Source organism: Carassius auratus, chromosome 49 (assembly GCF_003368295.1).
Source record: "Carassius auratus strain Wakin chromosome 49, ASM336829v1, whole genome shotgun sequence".
NCBI classification, from domain to species: Eukaryota; Metazoa; Chordata; class Actinopteri; order Cypriniformes; family Cyprinidae; genus Carassius; species Carassius auratus.
The window spans coordinates 2246792-2269933 of record NC_039291.1 but is presented as its reverse complement, the minus strand read 5'-3'; the positions used below and the strand labels follow the sequence as shown (position 1 = coordinate 2269933).

The window sequence follows — 23142 nt, the reverse complement described above, 5'->3', positions numbered from 1 at the left end:
TCACCGTGGGTTGCCAGATTGAGGCAAAAACCTTTTGATCTGTGAACGGAGCTTAGAGTCAAGCAACATGTTTGTTCTGGGTTGTGTTGAATATGTGCTAAGCAAATCAAATAAGGTTCTGTGAGCAAACTGTGTTCTGTGTTTGCAGGCATTTAAAGATTATACCAGTGATGATATGAATGTTGCACCGGAGGACCGCGTCTGGGTGAGAGGCTGGTTCCCCATTCTCTTTGAGCTGTCATGCATCATCAACAGGTGTAAGCTGGACGTCCGGACCAGGTTAGTGGCAAACCCACAATACAGACAAATCTCAAAACTTTTTATAAAATTTTTGACAAATGTTTTAAACTAGAGCTTGAGAGTTAACTTGAGTGTTTTTTTTTTTTTTTTTCAGGCACACACAATTATGACAAAATTATACCTCAATATATAATTTATTCATAATAAAGCTCCCAGAAATCTGCAATGTCTGTTTTAAAATCATATTTTAAAATTAATGTATCAGGCTTTCGCGGTAAAAGCATGTCTACTAATTTGCCCACAGAAAACTTGTTTAAAGGTGCAAAAAGTCATAAATGAAAATCTGAAAAGAAGTCCATTTTACTTTTTCGGCCAGCAGTTTGTGTACAGTTCTAATTCCAATGTTGGTTTTCAACATAGCATTTCAAAATCGTTTGTAATTTTTGTCGTCGTGGTTAAAAAAACGAAAAAGAATTGACGTAAAAGTACACCAACATTTTAATCAAATTGATGCAGACTTCTTTGAAAAATAAACTTAAAATCGTACCAACCCCAGAACGATACTGTATATTAATTCTATTTGCAAGCAAAACATTTCGCTTAAAAACATTTCAAGTGTCAGTTCTCAGGCTACAGTTACTGCTAACGGTTTACTACTGAAATGTTCTTAGAATCACGCATATAGCATCGTCAATCTTTTTCAACCCTATCCCAACAATCTGTTTTTGGTTTGTTTGTCAGGGGTCTGACGGTGATGTTTGAGGTGATGAAGACGTACGGTCACACTTACGAGAAACACTGGTGGCAGGATCTGTTCCGCATCGTGTTCAGGATCTTCGACAACATGAAGCTCCCTGAGCAACAGACTGAGGCAAGTCAACATCAGCACTGAAACCTGTCCTAGAAAACATCGCTTGGAAAGGGCCTCTTATATCATATGCTAGCGCTCCTGTATCTAAATGGCTAATGTTCCATTTTGTATTTTCCCTCAGAAAGCAGAGTGGATGACCACCACCTGCAATCATGCACTTTATGCGATCTCTGACGTTTTCACACAGTACTTTGAATCTCTCAGCGATGTTCTGTTAGACGATATCCTCTCGCAGCTCTACTGGTGTGTGCAGCAAGGTAAGTGAACCGTACCGGCAAGAGACGAGTTATAATTACAGTGATCCTGTTGAGAAAACAACATGCATTGTTCAAAATACTGAAGACTAGAATAGAATATTTTGTGTGTAGGCAGTTCGCTAAAAATGGATATGTGAATTCCGACTTCAGGTCATGGTCTCACTCGCTCGCTCTTCTCTCCTCACAGATAATGAGCAGTTAGCGAGATCAGGCACTAATTGTCTTGAAAATGTGGTCATTCTCAATGGAGAGAAGTTTAACGCGGAGACCTGGGACAAGACCTGCAACTGTATGCTAGACATCTTCAAAACCACCATCCCACACACGTGAGTGTTCATCCAAAGATTTTATTTTTTATTTTTTCTCCAGAATTGGTGGTTTGATGTTTTCATAAGGGGTCATTTTACTAATGAATGTTAATATTGTCCCTCTTATATAAATGTGTGAAAATGACTTAATGCCGTCATAATGGTTATTTGTTAATATAACTTTTTTTTTTTTTTATCATCAACAAAACTGATGCTTGCTTTGTAAATGCACATTCTGAAAATAGTACGGTTATAAACAAATAGCATTTAGTTCTTTATTCTCTATACCAAAATCAACCCTGTTAACATCATATTTTTACCTTTCTAAAATAATAATCTGTTCCACAATAAAAAAAAAATGTCCTAATGGCTTTAAGAATGTGAACTCTTGACAGGACAAGTCTGGTCTTTATCATGTTTTACATATTATCATAGGCATCATGATTTTAAAATACAGTATCAACCTTTTTACCATGATTTTGTAAAGTAAACAACTGATTATTTGTAGAAACGTGCATTAAATTCTCTTTCGAATAAGCAGAAGTGTCAGCCCTGTCACTGATTTTGTAAAGTAAACAAATGGTTATTAAATGCTCTATTTGTAGAAATATGTGCATTCAATTCTTTTAAATAAGTAGAAGTTCAGAAGTGTCAGCCCTGTTACCATGATTTTGTAAAGTAAACAACTGATTATTAAATGGTCTATTTTAACCCTCTGGAGTCTAAGGGTATTTTTTGGGGCCTGGAGAAGTTTTGTCATGCCCTGATATTTGTGCTTTTTTCAGTTTCTTACAAATATCTAAATGGCTAAAGTCTAATATCACTGTAATCAGCACAAACTGGGCTATAATAATATGTGAAATACATGCATGTACATGATTGTATTTTTGAGAAAAAAAATGTTATGCATGGTTAGTGAAAAACTAAAAATGTTAAATCACTTGAATAAGGCAATAAAACACATACATAACATTGGTTCCTGGGATTGTTGAGAACTGGAGCTTGTAGCCTAGAATTTTTCTTTCTAAATTATGTGAAAATCATCTTGTTTACTCATTCACAGAAAACAATATATTGATTTAAATTTTCTAAGACACTTTTTGTTGGTAAAAGTCATATGCGAGTAGGTGTCAACTACCATGAATATCATTGTGATTTACTGAGAAGACAAAGCATTACATTCTCTTTTGAATAAGTAGAAGTGTCAGCCCTGTTACTATGATTTTGTAAACAACTGATTATTAAATGCTCTATTTTAAATGTGCATTAAATTCTCTTTTGAATAAGTAGAAGTGTCAGCACTGTTATTATGATTTTGTAAAGTAAACAACTGATTATTAAATGCTCTATTTGTAGAAATATGTGCATTCAATTCTCTTTTGAATAAGTAGAAGTTTAGAAGTGTCAGCCCTGTTACCATGATTTTGTAAAGTAAACAACTGATTATTAAATGCTCTATTTTAAATATGTGCATTCAATTCTCTTTTGAATAAGTAGAAGTTTCAGCCCTGTTACTGTGATTTTGTAAACAACTGATTATTAAATGCTCTATTTTAAATGTGCATTTAATTCTCTTTTGAATAAGTAGAAGTTTCAGCCCTGTTACTGTGATTTTGTAAACAACTGATTATTAAATGCTCTGTTTTAAATGTGCATTAAATTCTCTTTTGAATAAGTAGAAGTTTAGAAGTGTCAGACCTGTTACTATGATTTTTACTGAATATTTGTGGAAATATTTACATCATTAAAATTTCTCTTTCTAATAAACATGTAGCTAAATTAACTGGTAAAGTTTCAACCCTGTTACTATGATTTTGTATAGTCACCGACTGATTATTAAATGCTTGATATTTGTAGAAATATCTGCAATAAATTTAGATTTTTTTTTAAACAACTTAACACGGAAGGCATGTAATGTCAAATAAAGATGTAGAACAGTCAGCCCTGTCACCAGCAACTCCTGTGTCTGCTTTGACATAAATATTTAAAGAAGACATAATTCGATTTATTTAGCTAGATATATCAAGCCATATCATTAAACTGTAAAAGGCACCTGCTGCGTAGCATGACCCCTCTAACCCAGCTCTGTGTTGTTTTCAGGCTCTTAACGTGGAGACCGGCTGGTACAGAGGGAGATCACATGACTCAGCTCGACTCTGAGAAACAGCTGGTATGCAAATAAGATTTCCAGTCTGTGCTCAACATTTAAGTGTTCACGGAGGGTCATCACAACCAGATGCTCCTCTAGTGCTGTATGAGTTCATGTTATAACATTAAAAAGTACTGATCTGGTGCTTACAGGACTCCATTTCCCAGAAGTCAGTGGATATTCAGACTCGGTCAGATGACCAGCAGTCAGTGAACAGTATGGAGAAGGCCTTGGCTGACAACCGCAGGCAGAGTCAGTTCAGTGTGGCTTCAGGCATGTGTCCAGATTGTTCTCTATTGATCCTTTTTTTTTGGCTCCACAGTATTTCATAACTGAAATATTTGAAACGGAACTATTATTATTATGCTAAAAATAAAACAGTATTTGATTGCACAATGCCACAAATGACCAACTAGAATCGAGAAAACACAAAGAACCACGTAATAATGCTTAGTGATTTTCTTGAATTGAATTTAACAGTTAGATTTGTATTTTTTTTAGCCTGATTTCATATTGCTCTCAGAGCATGCTGACTATCAGCTGGTCATTTTGTGTTTCCATATGCAATCTCCCCAGAAGTCCAGGAACAGCGGCTGTTTGCAGCTCTGCTCATAAAGTGTGTCGTCCAGCTGGAGCTCATTCAGACCATAGACAACATCGTGTTCTTTCCTGCGACTAGCAGGAAGGAGGATGCTGAAAATTTCGCAGCAGCACAGGTATCATTTTAAGATCTTTATATACTCTGATTATGAAATATATATATATTTGGGATCACGAAATCCATAAAACATTTAAAGTTTGGAAACCCTTATGCTAGGCCACAACATAATTTAAAGGGTTATGGAGTAAAACTTGTTTTATTAAAGGATTTTTTATGAAGTTATAGAGTCTGAATGAACTGTATTTTTCTGCAGAGAGATGCTTTGGGCGCTGATGTACACGTGGATACTCAGGACCAGGGAATGTATCGCTACCTGACCTCAGAACAGCTGTTTAAACTGCTTGACTGTCTTCTAGAGTCTCATCGCTTTGCTAAGGCCTTTAACTCCAATAACGAACAGAGAACCGCGCTGTGGAAGGCTGGTCAGTACTCGTGATCATTTCTTTGTTTGTTAGAAACTTGAGATGCAATAAATATCCATTGTTAGGAGTTCATTTCTCCACGTTTACAAAAGCCGCCACATAGCTTACGGGTCACGGCGTTTCGCGTCCTCCGTTATCAGATAGAGCCACCTGTGTGGCCTGATGGAAAGTCTGTCGCGTCTGGCTTGATGTCTTCTCCTGTCCCACATTAAAAGAGCTCATTGTGTCACTGTGTGTGTGATCAGGTTTCAAAGGGAAGTCGAAGCCCAATCTGCTGAAACAGGAGACCAGCAGCCTGGCGTGTGGCCTGCGCATCCTCTTCCGCATGTACACGGACCCGAGCAGGCAGGACGCCTGGGAGGAGGTGCAGAGGAGACTGCTCAAGTAAGACATCACTGGAACCGCTCTCCGCTCTATTACATGCTCCTAGATCCTGATGTCTTTGGTGCAGTTCACATCTTTCTGTGTGCCTGCTTTAGCTTAGAGACAACTATAACAGAAATCAAATATTATCTTAAAGACCATGGGAAATGCTTTTATTCAGCAAGGATGCATTAGATTGATCAAAAGTCATAGTAAAGACATTTATAATTTATACAAGATATTCCTATTTCAAATAAATTAAGTTCTTTTGAACTTTATATTCATTAAAGAAACATTAAAGTTTCCACAAAAAAAAAAAAATATAATAAAATACCAAGCCGTTTTCAACGTTGAAAAATAATCAAAAATGTTCCTTGAGCAGCAAATCTGTATGATTTCTGAAGAATCATGTGATAGTGAAGACTGGAGAAATGATGCTGAAAATTATTTTTAATAGTTACATTTTAAAATATATTAAATAGTAAACAAGTACAATTGCTTTTTAAGATTATATATATATATATATATATATATATATATATATATATATATATATATATATATATATATTAAATGAAATATGTATTATTTCACACATATTGACTATATAATATAGTTTATATAATAAAATATTAAATAAAACAATAATAAGTACTACTTTACTATTCTGGAAATATGTACCAAAAATATTGATGACACATTCTGTTTCTTCTTGTGTATTAAAATTTTATCCATATATTTTAAATCCAAAATATATCCAAACACACCACCAACTAGTTATGACAATTAGCAAATTGTGTTCATGACTTTAGCACAAATTAATGTTGAGTTTTTTATATAAAAGAGGGATACAGTATGTTCTTGGCATGTGTTTTCACGTGCACACTTTTGTGTCCCACGACAACATGGCATTCGCTGACTACTTTACTTCCATCATGTGACAAGTTTCAGGGTGAAACAGGATCTACGAGGAGCAAGACTCTTTCTCTTAAAAATAATGTCCAGTAGTACCCTACTAGATAAACTCACAGGACATTTTGCCGGGGACGTTTTGGAGGTTGTCCTGCAGGAACCCAGCTAGAGTCAAATAAAGACTTCATGTCTAGAATCTAAAAACACTAGAAGCACATTAAAAGCCAAGTTGGTTCCTCATTCAAGTTTGTTCATTTTTATAATGGACAAAGGTCACTCTGCCTAATAAATCCTGAAGTGAGAGTTTGGGTTTGCTTTATTGAATTGGGACTGGTGCTCTGGCGTGGATCCAACAGAGAAAGAGCGTTTCATGCGCCATTAGGGCAATGGTTTGTTAGATTGGTTAAGTTACAGACATTAGCGCTTTAAAACGAGAAACACACTACACTGAGCACTAATTTCACTCGATCCCAGAGCTCAGACCTGTGCGCTTCAATTTGGCATGAACGCAAGTGTCCCTGACTCCCAGACTTCACTGCTAATACAGTGTAATCACGAGAAAGAGGCCAGGTCAGACTCCGACTCCCTTGTCTTCAGGAAGACACTAATCATTGGCCCAGTGGCCCTGCAGACACGCTTAACCAGACTAAAGGGGATTTCGGTGAGATTAGGTCATGATGAGTGAGCAGATGGGGGTTACATAAGACAAATGAGGGGGAGGAGCCTATCAGAGGTCATGGCAGAGGTCACCAAGGCTGTGTTCAAGTTGTTTGCGGTGTACGTGGAATATTTATGTTAAATCCTCTGTGCTGAAACGCAGTCTCTCTCTCTCTCTGTCTGTTAGCGTGTGCAGTGACGCTGTGGCTTACTTCCTGACCCTGACGTCTGAGAGCCACCGCGAGGCCTGGACCAACCTACTGCTGCTCTTCCTAACCAAAGTGCTCAAGATCAGTGATGACAGGGTGAGTGTCTGATTCACTGCTGATACGTGTGCGAAACGTGTGCTTAGGAGGGTTGAGTCCAGCATTTCCCAACTGAGGCTTTGCAGTCCCCTAGTGGTTCCTGATGGAACTGCAAGACTGTTCATGAGATTTCAATGGAAATAATGTTTAAAACATATATAAATGGTATTATATTTTAACATGGATAATAGCTTGTAAGGGAAAATTAGTTGTATAAAGTTTTTGATAAATATTGTATAAAATATGTAAATACATCTGATTTAATATATATGTATTTACTTGCTTTTATTATTTAGTAAATGTTAAAATATTAAATTCTTACTAAATCGATAATACATTGTTTAACCCCTTAACTGTCACTCACGTTTTTGAAGATAGACTTGAATGCGCATGATACAAACCTACATTTGTATAATTCATGACTGAAAACATTTTGTAACATGATTTTGATGTGCCATTTACATGGTAATGCAATGTCTGATTTTAAAATGGGTTTTAAAGGATGACTTTTGAGCTTCTGATGATTTCTAAAATGTGATAGAGAAAAAGGCAACGAGGAAGTCTTTTTTTAAACAAAGGTCAAAGCTCCTTTTGTAATGTAGATTTCTGAGGGTGCACTCTTGTCGTAAATTAATCTATTACTTTTCTTACATAATTTTTAACAAAAAATATTGGTAAAATATATATTTGGGAGTCTTAGACCTTTCCAACGATATATAGTTTGTCAAGATTAGATTAGATTTGATTGTAATATAGTATAGTCAACGGTATTCAGTATTCGGGACGGGGTGACAGTTAACAGGTAAATACATTATAAACACTATCGTTCAAAAGTTTGGGGTTGGGAAGTTTTTTTATTTATAAATCTCTTTAAGAAAAAACACATTCAGCTGATCAAAAGTAACCGTAAAGGTTTTTGTAATGTTACAACATGAAATCAAATAAGTGCTGGCCTTTTGAACTTTCTTTTTATCATTTTTTCCACAAAATATGCTGGAACACACCTGGTGCTAATCAACACAGGGTTAATCCGATTACATCAGGGCATGCAGTGAGAAAATGTAAAGGAATACAAATGCATGTGTTTTCTTTGCAGTTCAAGGCCCACGCGTCCCGATACTACCCTCTGCTTTGTGAGATCATGCAGTTTGACCTGATCCCGGAGCTGAGGGCCGTCCTGCGCAAGTTCTTCCTGCGCATCGGATTGGTGTTCCACATCACCCAGGGTTTGGAAGCAGACCAGCCATCAGGCGACCAAACTCCCAACCACGCCTAGAAGCAGCAACAGCAGTGCCTGTTCCTGAACACCACAGACACCCAGTGGTCTCCTCTTGTCATCTGCAGGACGTGAGCATCTGATCTCCTGCAACTAATGGGGAACCAGGAGATAGAAGAGATGGACTGTGATGATGGTACTAATATCAACCCCCCACCCCGGCCCACCTCGCCCTTTCAGGGTCTGCTCTGGACAGCTAGTCCCAGTTCAGGAATTACGTCCCATCCACTGGACAAATGACCAGGCCTTGTATAATAGGATCCAATCATCTAGAGCATCACGAGGATGCTAATGCTTTACAAATGCTTGACCTTTGAGAGCTTCAAAAGGTCCAGATAGATTTCAAAACAGTGTCTTGGCATTATATTAAAAGCTGTTTGAAGAATAAGAGGAGGGTTGCATATCAAGCAATGTGATGGGATGTTTCAAGCGATTCAGATTATTATTATTATTATTTCTTTTTGCACTGCTAATGGCTAACATTGGCATGAATAACTCCGATGAAACTAGTTGTACAGAATTCCAGCTTTGTAATGTAATCTCATAACACTAGATTTTGTTTTCTGTATCTTTTCGTTCGTTTCTCGGATATTTGCTGCACTTGTTTTCTTGATCTAAATGCACTGGAGATTTTTACTTTTGTGATAAATTATTGAATTATGCCATCTTTCCCTCCATAAACGGTCCAGCTGGAGATTTCTAATACGATATGAATTGATTAGTTCAATTTACTCCATTTTCTATATTGCTGACACTTTTTTTTTTTTAATTAAACACTGGGGGCAACTGAGATCATTTAAAAGGAACAAACTGGAACTTAAAAAAAATTGAGGGCGAGGTAAATGTGAGCTGCATCTGAGTCACTGGTTTGTATCCCTGTTGGAAGTTAGGCTTCACTCTACGTGTACAAATTTTTACAAAAAAGTTAATATATTTAAATTCTTCTCTTTGTTTTTGGGGGTGGGTTGTATTGTATAGAAATTAATGATAGCTGCGCTTTAAAACGGTTGATGGAATAACGATGTGAAGCATTCCTGGCTAGTGAGGGTGACTGTAATGGTACAGCCCTGTAAAGTTTTCTATATGGAATAAAATGATCTGTACAACTCTATATGACACTGGTCATTATCGACACACATTCTAATCAGGTCATAGGTTAATAAAGTTTTGGAACTTGATGCATTTGCTCCGGTGAATTTTGAATTCTGAAAGGGAATTCCAATATATATATATATATATATATATATATATACACACACACAAAAAAAATCTCAAACACTCTAAAAATTCTAATTTCCTAGAATATTTATATTTCAAGCAAACTGTTCTTCTGAACTTTTTATAATCATCAACAAATTCTTGAAGTTTTCAAAGTTGAAAAAATTAATCTTTGCTGAGGAATAAATTACATTTTAAAATATATTACAACAAAAAAAAGTTATTTGAAATTGTAAAAAAAAAAAAAAATGTTTCTGTATTTTAATAAAATAAATGCAAGCTTGGTGAGCATGTTAAACTACTCTAGTAAAAAAAAAAACTTACCTTTTTAAACTGTAGTGTCAAAACTATATATATATATATATATATATATATATATATATAAATCAATTGAAACACTGTTTAAGCATTGTGGCTTTTTGCTTACAATCGTGTTTCTCCAAGACCTGAGCTCTAAAAAAAAAAAGACGATGGAGCACAGACAAACATCACATTTCAATGAGGTTTATTTTTTTCAACACAAAAGCCAGCCGCTTTCTGTGAATGTGTGAGACTTCCAGTTCATTAGCTGCTGCCGCTGTAGGGAGATAGAAGATTGCAGTAAATGGTAAAACTGCTTGTGCTACAAAGCAGTGAGTTCTTCATTTAGATAATACACTAAAAAAATATGGCAAGACTCACCAGTTTGTGATAAGCAGCAAAATGAGCGGTTTCATATAACTAAAAATAGCTGGATGTGGATTACACTGGAAGCCAGACATTAAAATATATATATATATTTTTTATTACAAATGGCCAGGCCCACTCTTACGGGAAAAATAAGGTCGATAGATCACGTACAAATAAAATATTTATTAAAGAGTCCATACACATTACCTTTCATGCTTATTACATTAGATTATGTTTTCAGTTAGACTGTAAGCTTATGCTTGCATAAGCTCATATTTCTACTTAAAATTAATGTCAAAACAATAATTAAAAATGAAAATCAAATTACACATCACAACATTGGAAGTCCATATCGCTCACCTGACAAACAAGCAGAATTCATGCAGTTTACACATTCATACAGTCACAGTGTGAAGCATCATAGTCAATTTCTCCCAGACATTCTTAATGCTACAGGAAGTAAATGCAATATTTCATTCACATCAATTGAAAGTAAGACAGGAATGAAGAAACTGGACTTCTAAATCATTAATGTTCATCTTTGGCCTCAAGTGTACAAGTTTGTATGTACTTAACATACAAACTAAATAGCAAAACTGTGATGTTTTTAATGAGATTTAACCATGGTAAGTGGACGGTCCTTCCCAATCCTGGCCTATGTGGTTTCGGCTGGATGGCCTGCGACTGCCCATGAATCTCTTCAGTGTTTCTGAGGAGCTAGGACGTAACCAGGGGTCTGTGGCAATGGTGTCAATGGACATGCAGCGGTCAGTTGAAGGAGAAGTCTGTGGCCATAGCTCCTCCCCTTCCTCCGTTGACACTTCCCCTAGATAGCCCAAAAGATACATACATCAGTGCTTCGAGTTACATTCATGGCTTTGTGTTTAGCAAGCTAACAGCTTAGCATAGCGCCAACTTATTAAGAAGAGCTGTAGACAGTAGCTAAAACAAGATATCACAATTTAAATGTTTTCATCTTTGTACTTCGGATTCTAGACATATCCACCCCTTTAAAAATAGGCAAAACAGCAAGCTGCAGTTGGTCGTGTTAAGCCCAAAGTATTCTTAATTTGGCAGATTATCGCTTTGGATAAAAGCATCTGCTAAATGTAAATGCATATGGTGCACATGCCATAAATGTCAACATCAGCATAGTAGTACTGTATGTTTGCAGCCCAATGTTGCTACTTGCTAACCTTGCATACTCTGTACCCTCAGGTCACATATACGCCTTGATTTTTTAAAAACGATTTACTTTGTCCATAAGGTGGCAGCATTGGCTGTGGACATTGCAATCAAAATAGAAATTGATCAGTGATAACAATAGACAAAACGCTTGTGTGAGGGGGTTAAGAGACACCCACAACTCTAGTTTAAAAGAGTACAAAGACAATTTTATCAACCATAACTTCCGGAGAGAAATAGCGCAGCCACTGAATAAATTTAAATCTTTCTAGTGCATATGTGTTTAGTCATTCAGTTAAATGGAGCAAACTTTGAAAGGCTATGCTTTGTGCTGCATGCATACGCTAAAGGCCCCCAATATACTTAAAGCAAAATCGAAGAATGAACTGGTGTGATGTCATTTTGAACAAAGATTCGATTTAGATCAGACCAAAACGGAGTTCAAAAGAAAAGTTTGCTCTGACTGGTAAACATATTCAAACTTCTATTCAAACAAAACTTTGATGTCATACACCGATCGATCTGCGCAGCGTTGCTTCGAGTCGAACACCTAATATGTTCGTGCATTTGCATTGCTTTGACCTTCTCTGTAGATCCCTCCTGCTCACGTGCCACGATTGGTCAATTATGTACAATGCCTGCATGTTATTGGTCAAATTACTTTTCGATCATTACCTTCAGCAAGTATGAAAAAAAGCCAAAACCTGGATATTTTTGGCAATATAGAAATCCTGGCCAGGACGTGTCCTGGGGAAAAGGAGCATCTATGGTCACCCTACTAATGTATACTTTAGGTTTCACATGTTGGTCTCTTCCTGTCAGGGTGCACCAGATTAAGCTGGAGTGTTGACCAGACTTAACGGCAGTAGTCAAATGTAGTCTGTATGCACAAGACTAACCAATCCTAGGTAATCTCCTTTCAGATTCACAGCTCCTGACCTGATCTCCAATCATGTTCTCTCATGTTGTTCAGCGATGTCATCTTGTTCTTTGTGCGCTCCCTCAGCCGCTCTATTTCTGTGCCAGCTAGCGAGTGCAGAGACCGACTGTCAGGACTGCTGTCAGGTCGAGCGTACCTCTTTACCACATCCTACCGACAAAACAAAAGCACAGCGATTCAGCACCTGTCAGTCATTCCATGCACATTCTAGCTCTGTTCCAAATCCCAACACAGTGGCTTCTAAATAGTAAGCAGGCTTTAAAGATACCTTGTTTTGACCAAATTCTAAGGCAGGATGCATTTAATCCATAATGGACGGCAACAATTGGAGTTGTTACCCATGTAAAGCGTTCCAAATCAGTCAATTACGAGGTTCCACTGTACTGCTAAATGGACATGTTTGACAGTTGCATTCGCATCACATATCTTTAGCAGAATCTCACACAACATTGTAACATTTAACTTAACAAAAGCATGACTTCCCCATTCTACTGCCCCACGTTCTGCACGAATGGCACCGGCCCATGAAGGAAGTAGTCAGCAAGGCAGCTTGGTTTCAGAACAGAGCTAATGACTTGGCCTTGGTCAAGTGAGGTTGTAGTTACTGGGAACTCTTACTTTCGACATGTCTGTCTTCCTAACTGCGGGTCTCGCTCTCTGGTCACGCCGGGATTGTAGAAGGAACAAATCGCCACTGGGGTCTGAGTAGAAACAACTGATTGGTTATTTACAGCTGACAAATGTTCAGAAACAGCAGGCTCTTCAGTCCCTCCTCTCTCTCTCTCTCTCTCTCTCTCGTTCATCATGCACGAGTCAAGCAATCAAAGCTTGGTAACTGAAACTGAGCAAATGAAATGGCATTTAATGGATGAGACTGAGACTGTTTTGGGACCTCATTTACAAGGTGACTGCTGATCTCTCTGGGGTGCCGCTGAGGACAGGCATTATCCTCACCCCAGAGTCAATCTCTCTTCTGTCTGGTATTCATAGTGGTCACACTAGCTGTCGTCCGTCTCTGGTGGCAGTGACAGCAGCTGTCTGACGGTGTTGTCACGCATTGTCTGCTGCTCATGCTGACACACACACACACACACACACACACACACACAATCCTATACTAAAAACTTCCCATAGACGAATATGGTTTCTAAATTATATTAAACGATAAGCATCAACTCTAATGCTACCCATGAAATGTCTTTTAAATTAGATATCACATTATATTGCCAAATTAAAGATGAACTACAGAACTAAATATCACAATAGGTTTGGATTTCACCAGTATAGCAAAACACTTCATGGCATAGGTTATCATTATGATAGTCCACCCAAAAATAAAAATACTCATCCTTATGTCATTCCAAAAAATTTTCTTCTTTTTAGCACATAAGAGATTTTGAAGAATGCTTTGGTTATTTCTAAAAAAGTAACCAAATAAAAGGCATTTCTAAAAAAAAAAAATATTCAAATTCCACAAAAGAAAACATCATATAGGTTTTACCATATGAGTTTGAGTAAATTACCATTTTTATTTTTACATTTTTATTCTTTAGGTATGTATACTGGTGGGTGTAATCTAAATGTAGTGAAAAAGCACTGCTGGCATACATTTGTGAGGAAAATGCATCCCTCCGTTCTTCATTTTTTATGGAAACTTACTAATAAAGGCGCTCTCTGAGTCTAACAGCAAGTGTCTCCCTGGATCCTGTGCAGAATTCAGCCTCTGGGGGGGATCAACACCAATAAAGACGTCAAGTCAATAACCTGAATCATCAGACAGCGCTAATAGAGTGCAGATACCCCTATAAGGGCTCACAAAATGGGTCACAGAAAAACAGTTGAAATTTTTTTTGTGGTGCGTAAACTACTCACTTGCTCATGATGCCGCTGCCCTGAAGACACCACGTCAAAGTAATCTGCTCAGGAAATACAGGTACTGTATGAGTCTGCAGTTTATTTTTTATTAATATAGTAACATTCAAAAGGTTTTTTTTCTTAAGGCCTATTCAGCCCAGGAACAACTATAAAAGGACAACATTATCTATATTACCATCCACGTAAATGGACGGTATTGTTCTGTTTATTATAAGTGCGCATTGCTGTTATATTCTCTGGCACTTTAAAGGGATACTCCACCCCAAAATGAAATTGTTGTTATTAATCACTTACCTCCATGTCGTTCCAAACCTGTTAAAGCTTTGGTCATCTTTGGAACACAATTTAAGATATTTTGGATGAAATTTGGGAGGCTTGTGACTGTCCCATAGACTGCCAACACTGTCAAGTGTACGGAAAAATCTAAAAGACGTCGTCAGAATAGTCAATCTGCCATCAGTTGTTCAACCATAATGTTTTGAAGTAACAGTAATACTTTTTGTAAGCAAAGAAAACAAATATAATGACAATTCAACGATTCCTTTGTCAACAGTCTCCTCTGTGTCTCTCCACATCACTCAAACTGCATGTGTCAGCCGTACCACAAGGATGCGCTGTTTTCTTTCAAATCAAAGCATAAATACACATAGAAACAGCGTATCCTTGTGGCAAGGCCGACATTCTGACCATGCTTTTCATACTTTTCTGGACCTTGACAGTGTAACTTACTTGGCAGTCTATGGGACAGTCACAAGATTTAATGATCTTAATGATTTTTCATTTTGAGATGGAGACTTTAAAATGCTTGAGATCTTTAAAGCAGCATGGATTCTGATTGGCTGTCAATGTTTTGATCTTTCATCAGCTGAAAAAAAAAAACATGTTTTGAAAGCGATACCAACAACATCGTTTTTCTTTGGCATTATCATTATAGTAAAACTACTGTTATCATTACAGTTGTCATTTTTAGTGTGAATGGGGTCACAAAGGTGGCATTTATTTGATCAAAAACTACAGTACAATAGTGATATTGTGAACGTATTAAAATTTTAAATATCCGTTTTCTATTTTAATATATATTATAATGTGACGGCAAAGCTTAATTTTCAGCAACCATTACTCCAGTCTTCAGAAATAATTCTAATATGCTGATTTGGTGCTCGAGAAACATTTCTTCTTTTTAATATCAACGCTGAAAACAGTTGTGCTGCTTAATATTCTTTTGGAAATCATGATGCAGTTTTTTAGGATTCTGATTAAATGATCGTTTTATGATTTATAATCCTTGCTAAATAAAAGCATTAATCTATTTTAATAAGTTGTACTAACCTAAATGTATCATGACAAAAATATCACATAAATCACAAATAACATCCTCAATAACAGACTGACCAGCAGCTCTGCCCCTCCTCAGGCTGTTGATGGTTCGCTGCTGTTGGCGTAACAGAGCCTGTTGCTGGATATCTAGACTGTGATCGTCACTGGGGGGGTCAGGGTACGTCTGCCGCACCTCCTCACGAGATGCACCATCTGATAACACAAACACACACAGATAAGAGTCATCCTCTCCTCTAGGACAACAGATAATGCAAGGATTGTTGAATAGAGATATCGAGCAGATCATGTACAAACATTATCCAATCACAGAAAACACTGACACATAGAGCAAAGTGTTGTCCATCACAAATGAGAGGAGAACAGCAGCTCTGATATGGCCAAACCAGTTGGCACAGCAATGCAGAGAGAGAATCAGAGCATGACAAAGGGCATGGAGCCGAGCGCTGAGTCACGGTTCACAGAGAGGCTACTCATTTGTCTCCTGCTGGGGGGTTTGATGACTGATATGACCGTTCACCTCATGAGGTGGACAGATGGAGAAGAAGAGCTGGTGAATCCATCTTCTGAGCAGAGGAGCAGGTTAAAGATGTTCATAAACGACATTACAGCAACAGACATTCCTCTAGGAAAACACATTAGCATTTGATACTATATTAGCATCAGTTTCACTCAGCCACATCCAGGTTTTTGCTCTGTGGATGCAACTGTGATTGATTAAAAGCCTCCAAAACGTTAAGCTTCATATAGATAATCTTCAGTTTAATCTTTAACTTCTCCATTAGCGTCTGCTCCTACAAACCCTGCAAAATGTCTATCACAGACAGTGTTTTTAGTATTCTTTATATACAATAACAGAATTTATTCACATTTTGAATTAGCATTCATTTTTAATTAGCTTTTATATTTTCAGTTTTTATTATAGTTTATGTAATTTTATTGGGGTTTTTTTCTATGTGTCAATATCCATTTTAGTTTCATAATTTTTGTGCTTCAACTTTACATTTTATTTTTTTACTATGCTATAAGTTATTTGGTAAAAAAAAAATCTCGAATATTCCTATATTTTCAGCTTCTTTCATTTCATGTACAGTAAACAATTATTTGTAGTTGACAGTAATAACCTTGATAACAAAAAGCTACTTTATAAAACATAGTTCCGGTCCTTGATTCTGATTGGTTGAGCCCCTTTTGAAGCAGTTGTAAATTACTCTACAAACATACACCTCTGTTTACATCTGTGTGTTGCTCTGCAACCACTCTGTTGGAACCACAACCATTTCTGAGGATTGTTTGGTGGAAGAATACTTTTTATTAACATCATAATACTTTTATTTGCTCGGTTTTATTCTGTGAAACCTTACTGCGTGAATGGAACATCAGTTTTATAAAAGCAATAAGCCTTATTGCTTTATTTTATTAACTTCCTCCATCCACCTATCCATCCATCCAGTCAGCAATCTGGAACCAAAAATCCTTTTATGGCTAGTCATTCCACTCGGCAGCCATTTTGGCATGTAGCATGTTTGCTAAACTCATTTAGCCAGTGTGGTAATGTGTGACTTTTACAGGTAGTTGAAGAGCAGATAGTAGTTTTTTTACACAGAAGCTAACAAAGGATCAGAGTGTGAGTAACAGGAAGTGAGCGTGGCTATTGGTGGATATGTGAATGTAATAAAGGCTGGTAAATGGGATTTTGGGAGCCATCACCGCTGTGACGAGTCTTTATGAGAGTGAAATTACAGACCTATTGAAGAGCTCTAGATAGGTTTTTCAAGCAAAAGTCAGGAGATTCGGTCACATTCACCTCTGTACTTCAGACGGTTAAACTCCTGCAGGTTCTGCATGTCGACCGCTGCATTGTGGGAAGCCGGCCTCTCAATGGGGACTTGTTTGCGTAGTCTCGCCACTTCAAAAACATCCTCCGGGAGGTGCTGTTTTGACCTGTTCAATGCATCAGAGGGACAAAATAAACCTTGCCAGGATGATCAAGAGCGTAAAACACAAAGCATTACCTGTTGACTGTACATCATCCCATATTACATGGCTACTTGCCAAATAAATAAAGACAATGGTCAAATACACAATTCCGCAACCATTATTAATGAGAACATTTATTTAGGGTTTTTGTGGGGGAAAGAGACTTCATTATAGGTTCTAACGAAACACACGTGTTCTAAATGTGTGTCTGCAGGAGGTTTGCTACCTGCTACGAACAGGCGGGGTGTGAACATTTCTGTTAGACTGCATCAATTCTCCCTCCAGACGTCTCTGTTCACTCCGCAGCTGCCTACGCAAGGCCGATAACTCCCTGATCACCGTACGGTTTTCTTCTAAAACCCAAAGTCAGAATACAATTCAGGGATACGGTCCTTTACAGCGCTGGCGGTGGTGACAGGATGTTATATACAGTGTGTTACCTGTGGCCCTGATCTCGTTCCTGCGGGCAGGCACTGGGGGAGAATGTGGTGCTGACTTCGATCGGATCTGTTGGAAAAAAAAAAACTGTAATTAGGCACTACATGTTATTCACTTAGATGTTCCCGTTTAAGTTTGAGGTTGTTGTCCAGAATAAACTCGATTGTGGACCCTATCTGGGTGTTACTTCAACTTTGGGGACATTTTTCCATTGCAGGGCTTGATTTTTGTTATTAAAAGTAGTTGTGCATATGTGTCACTCACAGACAGAGTAGCAGAAGAGCGGTGGCTCTCCATCGATGGAGGACTGGGCGTCTGTTGACGTGGTTTCTTCTGCAAAGCTGGTAGGGGTGGTGACGGTGCCCTGTGGACCTTTTGCTGTTTGAGAATAATGTGTCAGCAAATTGTTTGTGCATATGACTTGATAATGTGCACTCTTCACCTCCTCCAGATGTGTCTGTTTCTCTCTCTCCTGCCTCTTTCTCAGGGCTTCGTTCTCCTTCTCCTCCGCTTCTTTCCTCATTTTCTCAGCCTCTTTACGGCGCTCTTCGGCATGTCTAATCAACTCCTCATTTTTGGCCATTTGCTATAAAATAGGTGAAAGAAAGAGAGCACATCCTGTGGGTCTGTACCTTGTCTTTTAACTTGCACCGTTTCATTGTTCATCTAATTTTCCTGTCATTTTTCCATTAATTTCTATAGGAATCTACGCCATTTCAATAGAAAATTGGAATTTTACATGATGCCGATAGAATTTACTCATACAGATTTCACATCGGATTCAAGTTCAACTAACAGAAAGCCAGAAAATTACTTGTTAGACCATGAGTTGTGTGTGCTTCACTGACATTAGATATAAACCTTTATTGGCTGTGAAATTGATATAACTGCTGGTACAGTATTATGACACCATTACGAATGTAGCTGTTTGTTAGGGATTATAAAAAGGGGAAAGTTTTTATCGTTTGCTGTTTTTTGTGGTCACACTTGGTTAGGACACTGTGTGAAGGCCTTTAGAGGATAAGTTCAAAAGTTTGGGTCAAGACCAGTGCTTCAAAGTGAATCCATTATTGTCCTCTCGCTAGGCCATTTCTGAAATTCACATGTTATAACTGTGAAATAAGAACCTCTTTCTCTTTCTGACGCTTTCTCTCCTGCTCTTCCTCATACTCTCTTTGGATCCGAGCTCGCTGTTCGGCCAGCCGCCTCTCTTCTTTCTCTTCCTCGAGCCTGTGCCGTTCCCTCTCTTCTGCCTCCTTTCTCTTCTTTTCCTCGATCTGTTTATCTCAGAGATGATGACAAAGTGAGACAGCAGGCCGAAAGCAGAGACAGCTGAATCCAAAGCTGACTGAATGTCCGTACCTGTCGTTTCAAGCAATCCTTGTACTTTTCCTGATCGTGGCGCTGCTGTGGGGTGGGCAGTTCATTGAAAAGGTTACCCCTCACTTGCACAGGCGGCTGAGAAGAATGAAAACCTGCAGGTTCTACAGTGGGCAGAAAAGATTTGAATGGATGGATGTAAAGGTCTTTTATTTGTAGCTTCTAAAAGGTTTGATAGTATCCACAATCAAAGTCAAAGGGTTATTTTTTTCTAAAAAAAAAAAAAAATTATATATTTTAATAATTTGTCATTTCTAAAATATAAATTTAGCAAAATGTATATTCCTTTTAAAATATACATTTTATATACAGTATACCATCATGGACCACCAGCTAATAACCTGCTGTAAGTGCATATTATTGCAGACATTTAGAAATTAAATTCATTTAAATTCAACTCTAGTAACATACTTTCTGTGAGTCAAATTGTAATTCTGTGGCCATGGTACTTGATGCATGAGGTACATTTTCTGTCACCTGTTCTAGAAGCCTCTGGAATCCTTGCTAATCTGCCTCCGGAATCATAAGCTTCCACGTTTGTTTTATGCATTCGTTTCAAATCACCTGGAAACACAAAAACATGACTATTTATACCATTCATTTTCAGTAATCCAAAATCTATTAATTTAACTGACACCACTGAGCAACTATAAGTGCAAAGATTGTGATTTACAGTACAGTTCAGGGTCAGTAAAGAGGTAAATATATTCTTGAGAGTCTCGAAAAAAAATGGTTTTCACAAAACTGTTAAGCAGCACAACTTCTCACACTTTTCAACATTGATAATAAAAATAAATGTTTCTTGAGCACTAAATCGGTTTATTACAAACATTTCTGAAAGACTATGTGACACTGAAGACTGAAATAATAGCTGGAGAAAATTCAGCTTTGCCAACAAATTACTAAATTACATTGAAAAAATGTTTTTATATATATATATATATATAAATAAATAAAGTAATTTTAATTTATACAAATATTTCATAATATTACTGTTTTACTGTATTGTAATCAATGGAGAATTGGTGAGCAAAAGACACCCCTTTAAAATGAAAAAATAAATAAAATAACCCCAAACTTTTGAACTGCAGTATTTTTAAGTATTATATAAGTTAAAAACAAGTTGTGCTCATAATTTTACACACTCCTTGTATCTGCATAAGCATCTACAATGAGCATTAAGACTTTTCAGTGATTTTTCTAGTCATGATTACTGAGTGAACACTCACAAAGACTTTAGATTCTAGATGCGGAATTATTTCTAAACAGAGTAAGACCAGAAAAAGAAATCTCACATTCACTATCCGAATTGCCATGCTTATTTCTTGACCTTTTTTCTTCATTTTCATGATTTCCATGACCATAGAAACACTGATAAATATAAATATCTCTGCCAAGTATACAATAACTTAATCAGGGCCAATGCATTATAATGTATTATTTTTAATTGATTAATGTCTTGCAGATGTTTTTTATTTTGCATGCAATTCTCCCACTAACAACCCACAATTTGCTGATGGCACTAATGAAAGCCTCATTAAACTGCAGTGATTGCAGCTGACTGTGGATAGGGAGTTGACTGAGTGGAGTGTGAACTCTGTATACGTACTGATGAGGTTTCCATGATCATCCCTAAGAGGGGCTCCTCCTCCTGCTCTCCCCCAGGGCTCGTAGGCCTTCATCGCAGCCTCTAGTTTAGCATCATACAGCTCATTTTCCACCTTCTCGCGATGCCGTCTTTGCTGTCGTTCTTGAATCTGTGCACCGCAATTTAGACAATTAGGCTTTGTTCACACTGCACATTGTCTGATTTGTTGTTCAAATCCCGAATAAAAAAACAAACAAGTTTAAATCATATTTGACATTTCCACAAATCAAATTGTATTTATTTTTTTTTATTTTTGCTGTTCAATCTACAAATTACTGAATAGATGAAAAAGGATTTTTGCTGCCTGCCTGAAAAGTCAGATATTGTAAGAATGGGACATCAAAATCAAAGTAGTACTACTCAACATGTTGTAATCTGACCTTAAAAGTACACAAATAAATGCTGTTCTGTTGAACTTTCTATTCAAAGATTTAAAAAAAAAGGTATCAACAAAAAAATATTGGTAACACTGGTATAGTAGTGACTTATTCTCATTATTAACCAGCTGCTTATTAGCATGCTTTTAATTAACATATTGGTAGTTTATTAGTACTTATAAAGCATTTATTCTGCATGACATTGTACATCCCTATTATCCTACCCAATACCTAAACTTAACAACTATATTACGAACTATTTAGAAGTAGAAAATTAGGATTTTACTGAGGTCGTAATTAATGGTTTGTTAATAACCTGAATTTAAGTGTGACCAAAATATTAACATCATTGGCAATAAAAAGAAATGGTTTCTGTATAGTTTAAAATGGTTTCTGACTGGAGAAATGGCTGCTGAAAAAAAAAAAAGACTTTAAAAAAGATTTTTATTTTATTTTATAAATATATTTACATTGTAATAACAATATTTCACAATATTACTGTCTGGTCTTTGCTGTATTTCTGGATGAATAAATACAGCATTGGTGAGCATAAATCTTCTTCTTTCAAAAACACCTTACCAAATCGAAACATTTGAACAGTAGTGTTCACTCAATGAACTTTCATCTAACATCATTTAATTAAATTATTTAATTGTAATTAATATTATCTTGAAAAGTAACTCGTTTTAATAAATGTATCCGTATCATCACTCCTTAAATGACTTCATGATTTGGTTTGATGCCTGAGGGTTGTTTGATGTCATAATTCTGACATAATCTGTAATTAATATTCAATTCATTGTAGTAATAAAACCGTTAATTAATTTTTTTTAATTAATACATTTTTGGTATGTTGTGCTGTGTTATTCTGTTACTGCACCTTTGCATAAATTCAATTCAAATTATTTGCACCCTTTCTATGGCATGATAATGAAATAATCTCATCTCATAAATCACTGTGAGAGCACCTGCTGCTTCAGAGCTTCCTGATAGCTAACAGCTTTTTCCTTGACCTGCTGCAGTCTCTCAGGAGGAACGAACGCTGGTCCTGAAGGAACAACTCCAGCATGGCTGATCGCTCTATGGAGAGACAGAGATGAGCATTATGTTATTCTGTTGTATCTGAATAAATGTGCCCCCTACTGTTACCTCAGTATACAATACATATCGTCATTTCAATACGTGTTGTTTTAAATGAGGTGCAGCTAAATGACAGCTCTGACTCTGACTGAAGAAGCCACTTGCGAACACATTGTAAAATCCCTGTCATGTGACAGACTAAATTCTAAAGCTAAATAATTGGGCTTTTGTGTGAACACATGTGCTTACTGCGTGAGGCCTCCAGATGGAGCCTGTGGAATGGGCCACTGTGCTTCTGGAAGGATGTGTGCCTGCTGACCCACTGCTGGTCCATCCAACAAAAAAAAAAAAAATTCACATTAAACATGCAGTCCACAGCTACATTCATCATAAAATAGCCAGGGACTCAAACTATAACGCAACTACTGCAGAAACAAATGTCATATTGCAACATAACACTACTCATACTGACCAACAACACAAAATACCAATAAATGGTACAGATTATGTCATACATTAGAGCAGATGTATTTAGTTTAATCAGAATTTGATGCTACTTACAGAAGGCCAGATTGGGGTCTAGAGGATTTCTAGCT

The 23142-nt window shown here is 37.0% G+C and overlaps 2 protein-coding genes across 7 annotated transcripts in view; one reads left to right on the top strand and one right to left on the bottom strand.

Moving 5' to 3' along the window:
• LOC113066031 (brefeldin A-inhibited guanine nucleotide-exchange protein 1-like) overlaps window positions 1–9599 on the top strand; it is a 55954-nt gene extending 46355 nt beyond the window's left edge. For 2 of the 3 annotated variants that reach the window (XM_026237610.1, XM_026237607.1), the window contains 11 exons: window positions 149–279; window positions 982–1111; window positions 1233–1368; window positions 1556–1694; window positions 3777–3846; window positions 3978–4098; window positions 4402–4541; window positions 4740–4908; window positions 5154–5292; window positions 7028–7145; window positions 8242–9599. In XM_026237610.1, coding sequence (XP_026093395.1) covers window positions 149–279; window positions 982–1111; window positions 1233–1368; window positions 1556–1694; window positions 3777–3846; window positions 3978–4098; window positions 4402–4541; window positions 4740–4908; window positions 5154–5292; window positions 7028–7145; window positions 8242–8421 — 1473 coding nt within the window. In that variant the 3' untranslated portion in view covers window positions 8422–9599. The remainder of the gene's footprint in view (window positions 1–148; window positions 280–981; window positions 1112–1232; window positions 1369–1555; window positions 1695–3776; window positions 3847–3977; window positions 4099–4401; window positions 4542–4739; window positions 4909–5153; window positions 5293–7027; window positions 7146–8241) is intronic. The other variant, XM_026237609.1, reaches the window with a different exon arrangement.
• Window positions 9600–10417: 818 nt separating this feature from the next.
• The window catches only part of LOC113066030 (centrosome and spindle pole-associated protein 1-like), an 18958-nt gene continuing 6233 nt past the window's right edge, over window positions 10418–23142 (bottom strand). Inside the window, exons 12-29 of one of the 4 annotated variants that reach the window (XM_026237603.1) lie at window positions 23108–23142; window positions 22796–22871; window positions 22435–22546; window positions 21051–21198; window positions 19919–20005; window positions 19424–19545; window positions 19189–19338; window positions 18504–18647; window positions 18326–18439; window positions 18064–18130; window positions 17850–17976; window positions 17451–17587; window positions 15701–15838; window positions 14306–14349; window positions 14093–14156; window positions 13052–13134; window positions 12433–12583; window positions 10418–11134 (exon numbers count right to left, since the gene is read on the bottom strand). The exon at window positions 23108–23142 is cut by the window's right edge and continues 84 nt beyond it. In XM_026237603.1, the coding sequence (XP_026093388.1) occupies window positions 10926–11134; window positions 12433–12583; window positions 13052–13134; window positions 14093–14156; window positions 14306–14349; window positions 15701–15838; window positions 17451–17587; window positions 17850–17976; window positions 18064–18130; window positions 18326–18439; window positions 18504–18647; window positions 19189–19338; window positions 19424–19545; window positions 19919–20005; window positions 21051–21198; window positions 22435–22546; window positions 22796–22871; window positions 23108–23142 (2008 nt within the window). In that variant the 3' untranslated portion in view covers window positions 10418–10925. Of the gene's footprint in view, window positions 11135–12432; window positions 12584–13051; window positions 13135–13155; window positions 13507–14092; window positions 14157–14305; window positions 14350–15700; window positions 15839–17450; window positions 17588–17849; window positions 17977–18063; window positions 18131–18325; window positions 18440–18503; window positions 18648–19188; window positions 19339–19423; window positions 19546–19918; window positions 20006–21050; window positions 21199–22434; window positions 22547–22795; window positions 22872–23107 lie in introns of those variants that run through there. The other 3 variants (XM_026237604.1, XM_026237605.1, XM_026237606.1) reach the window with 3 other exon arrangements.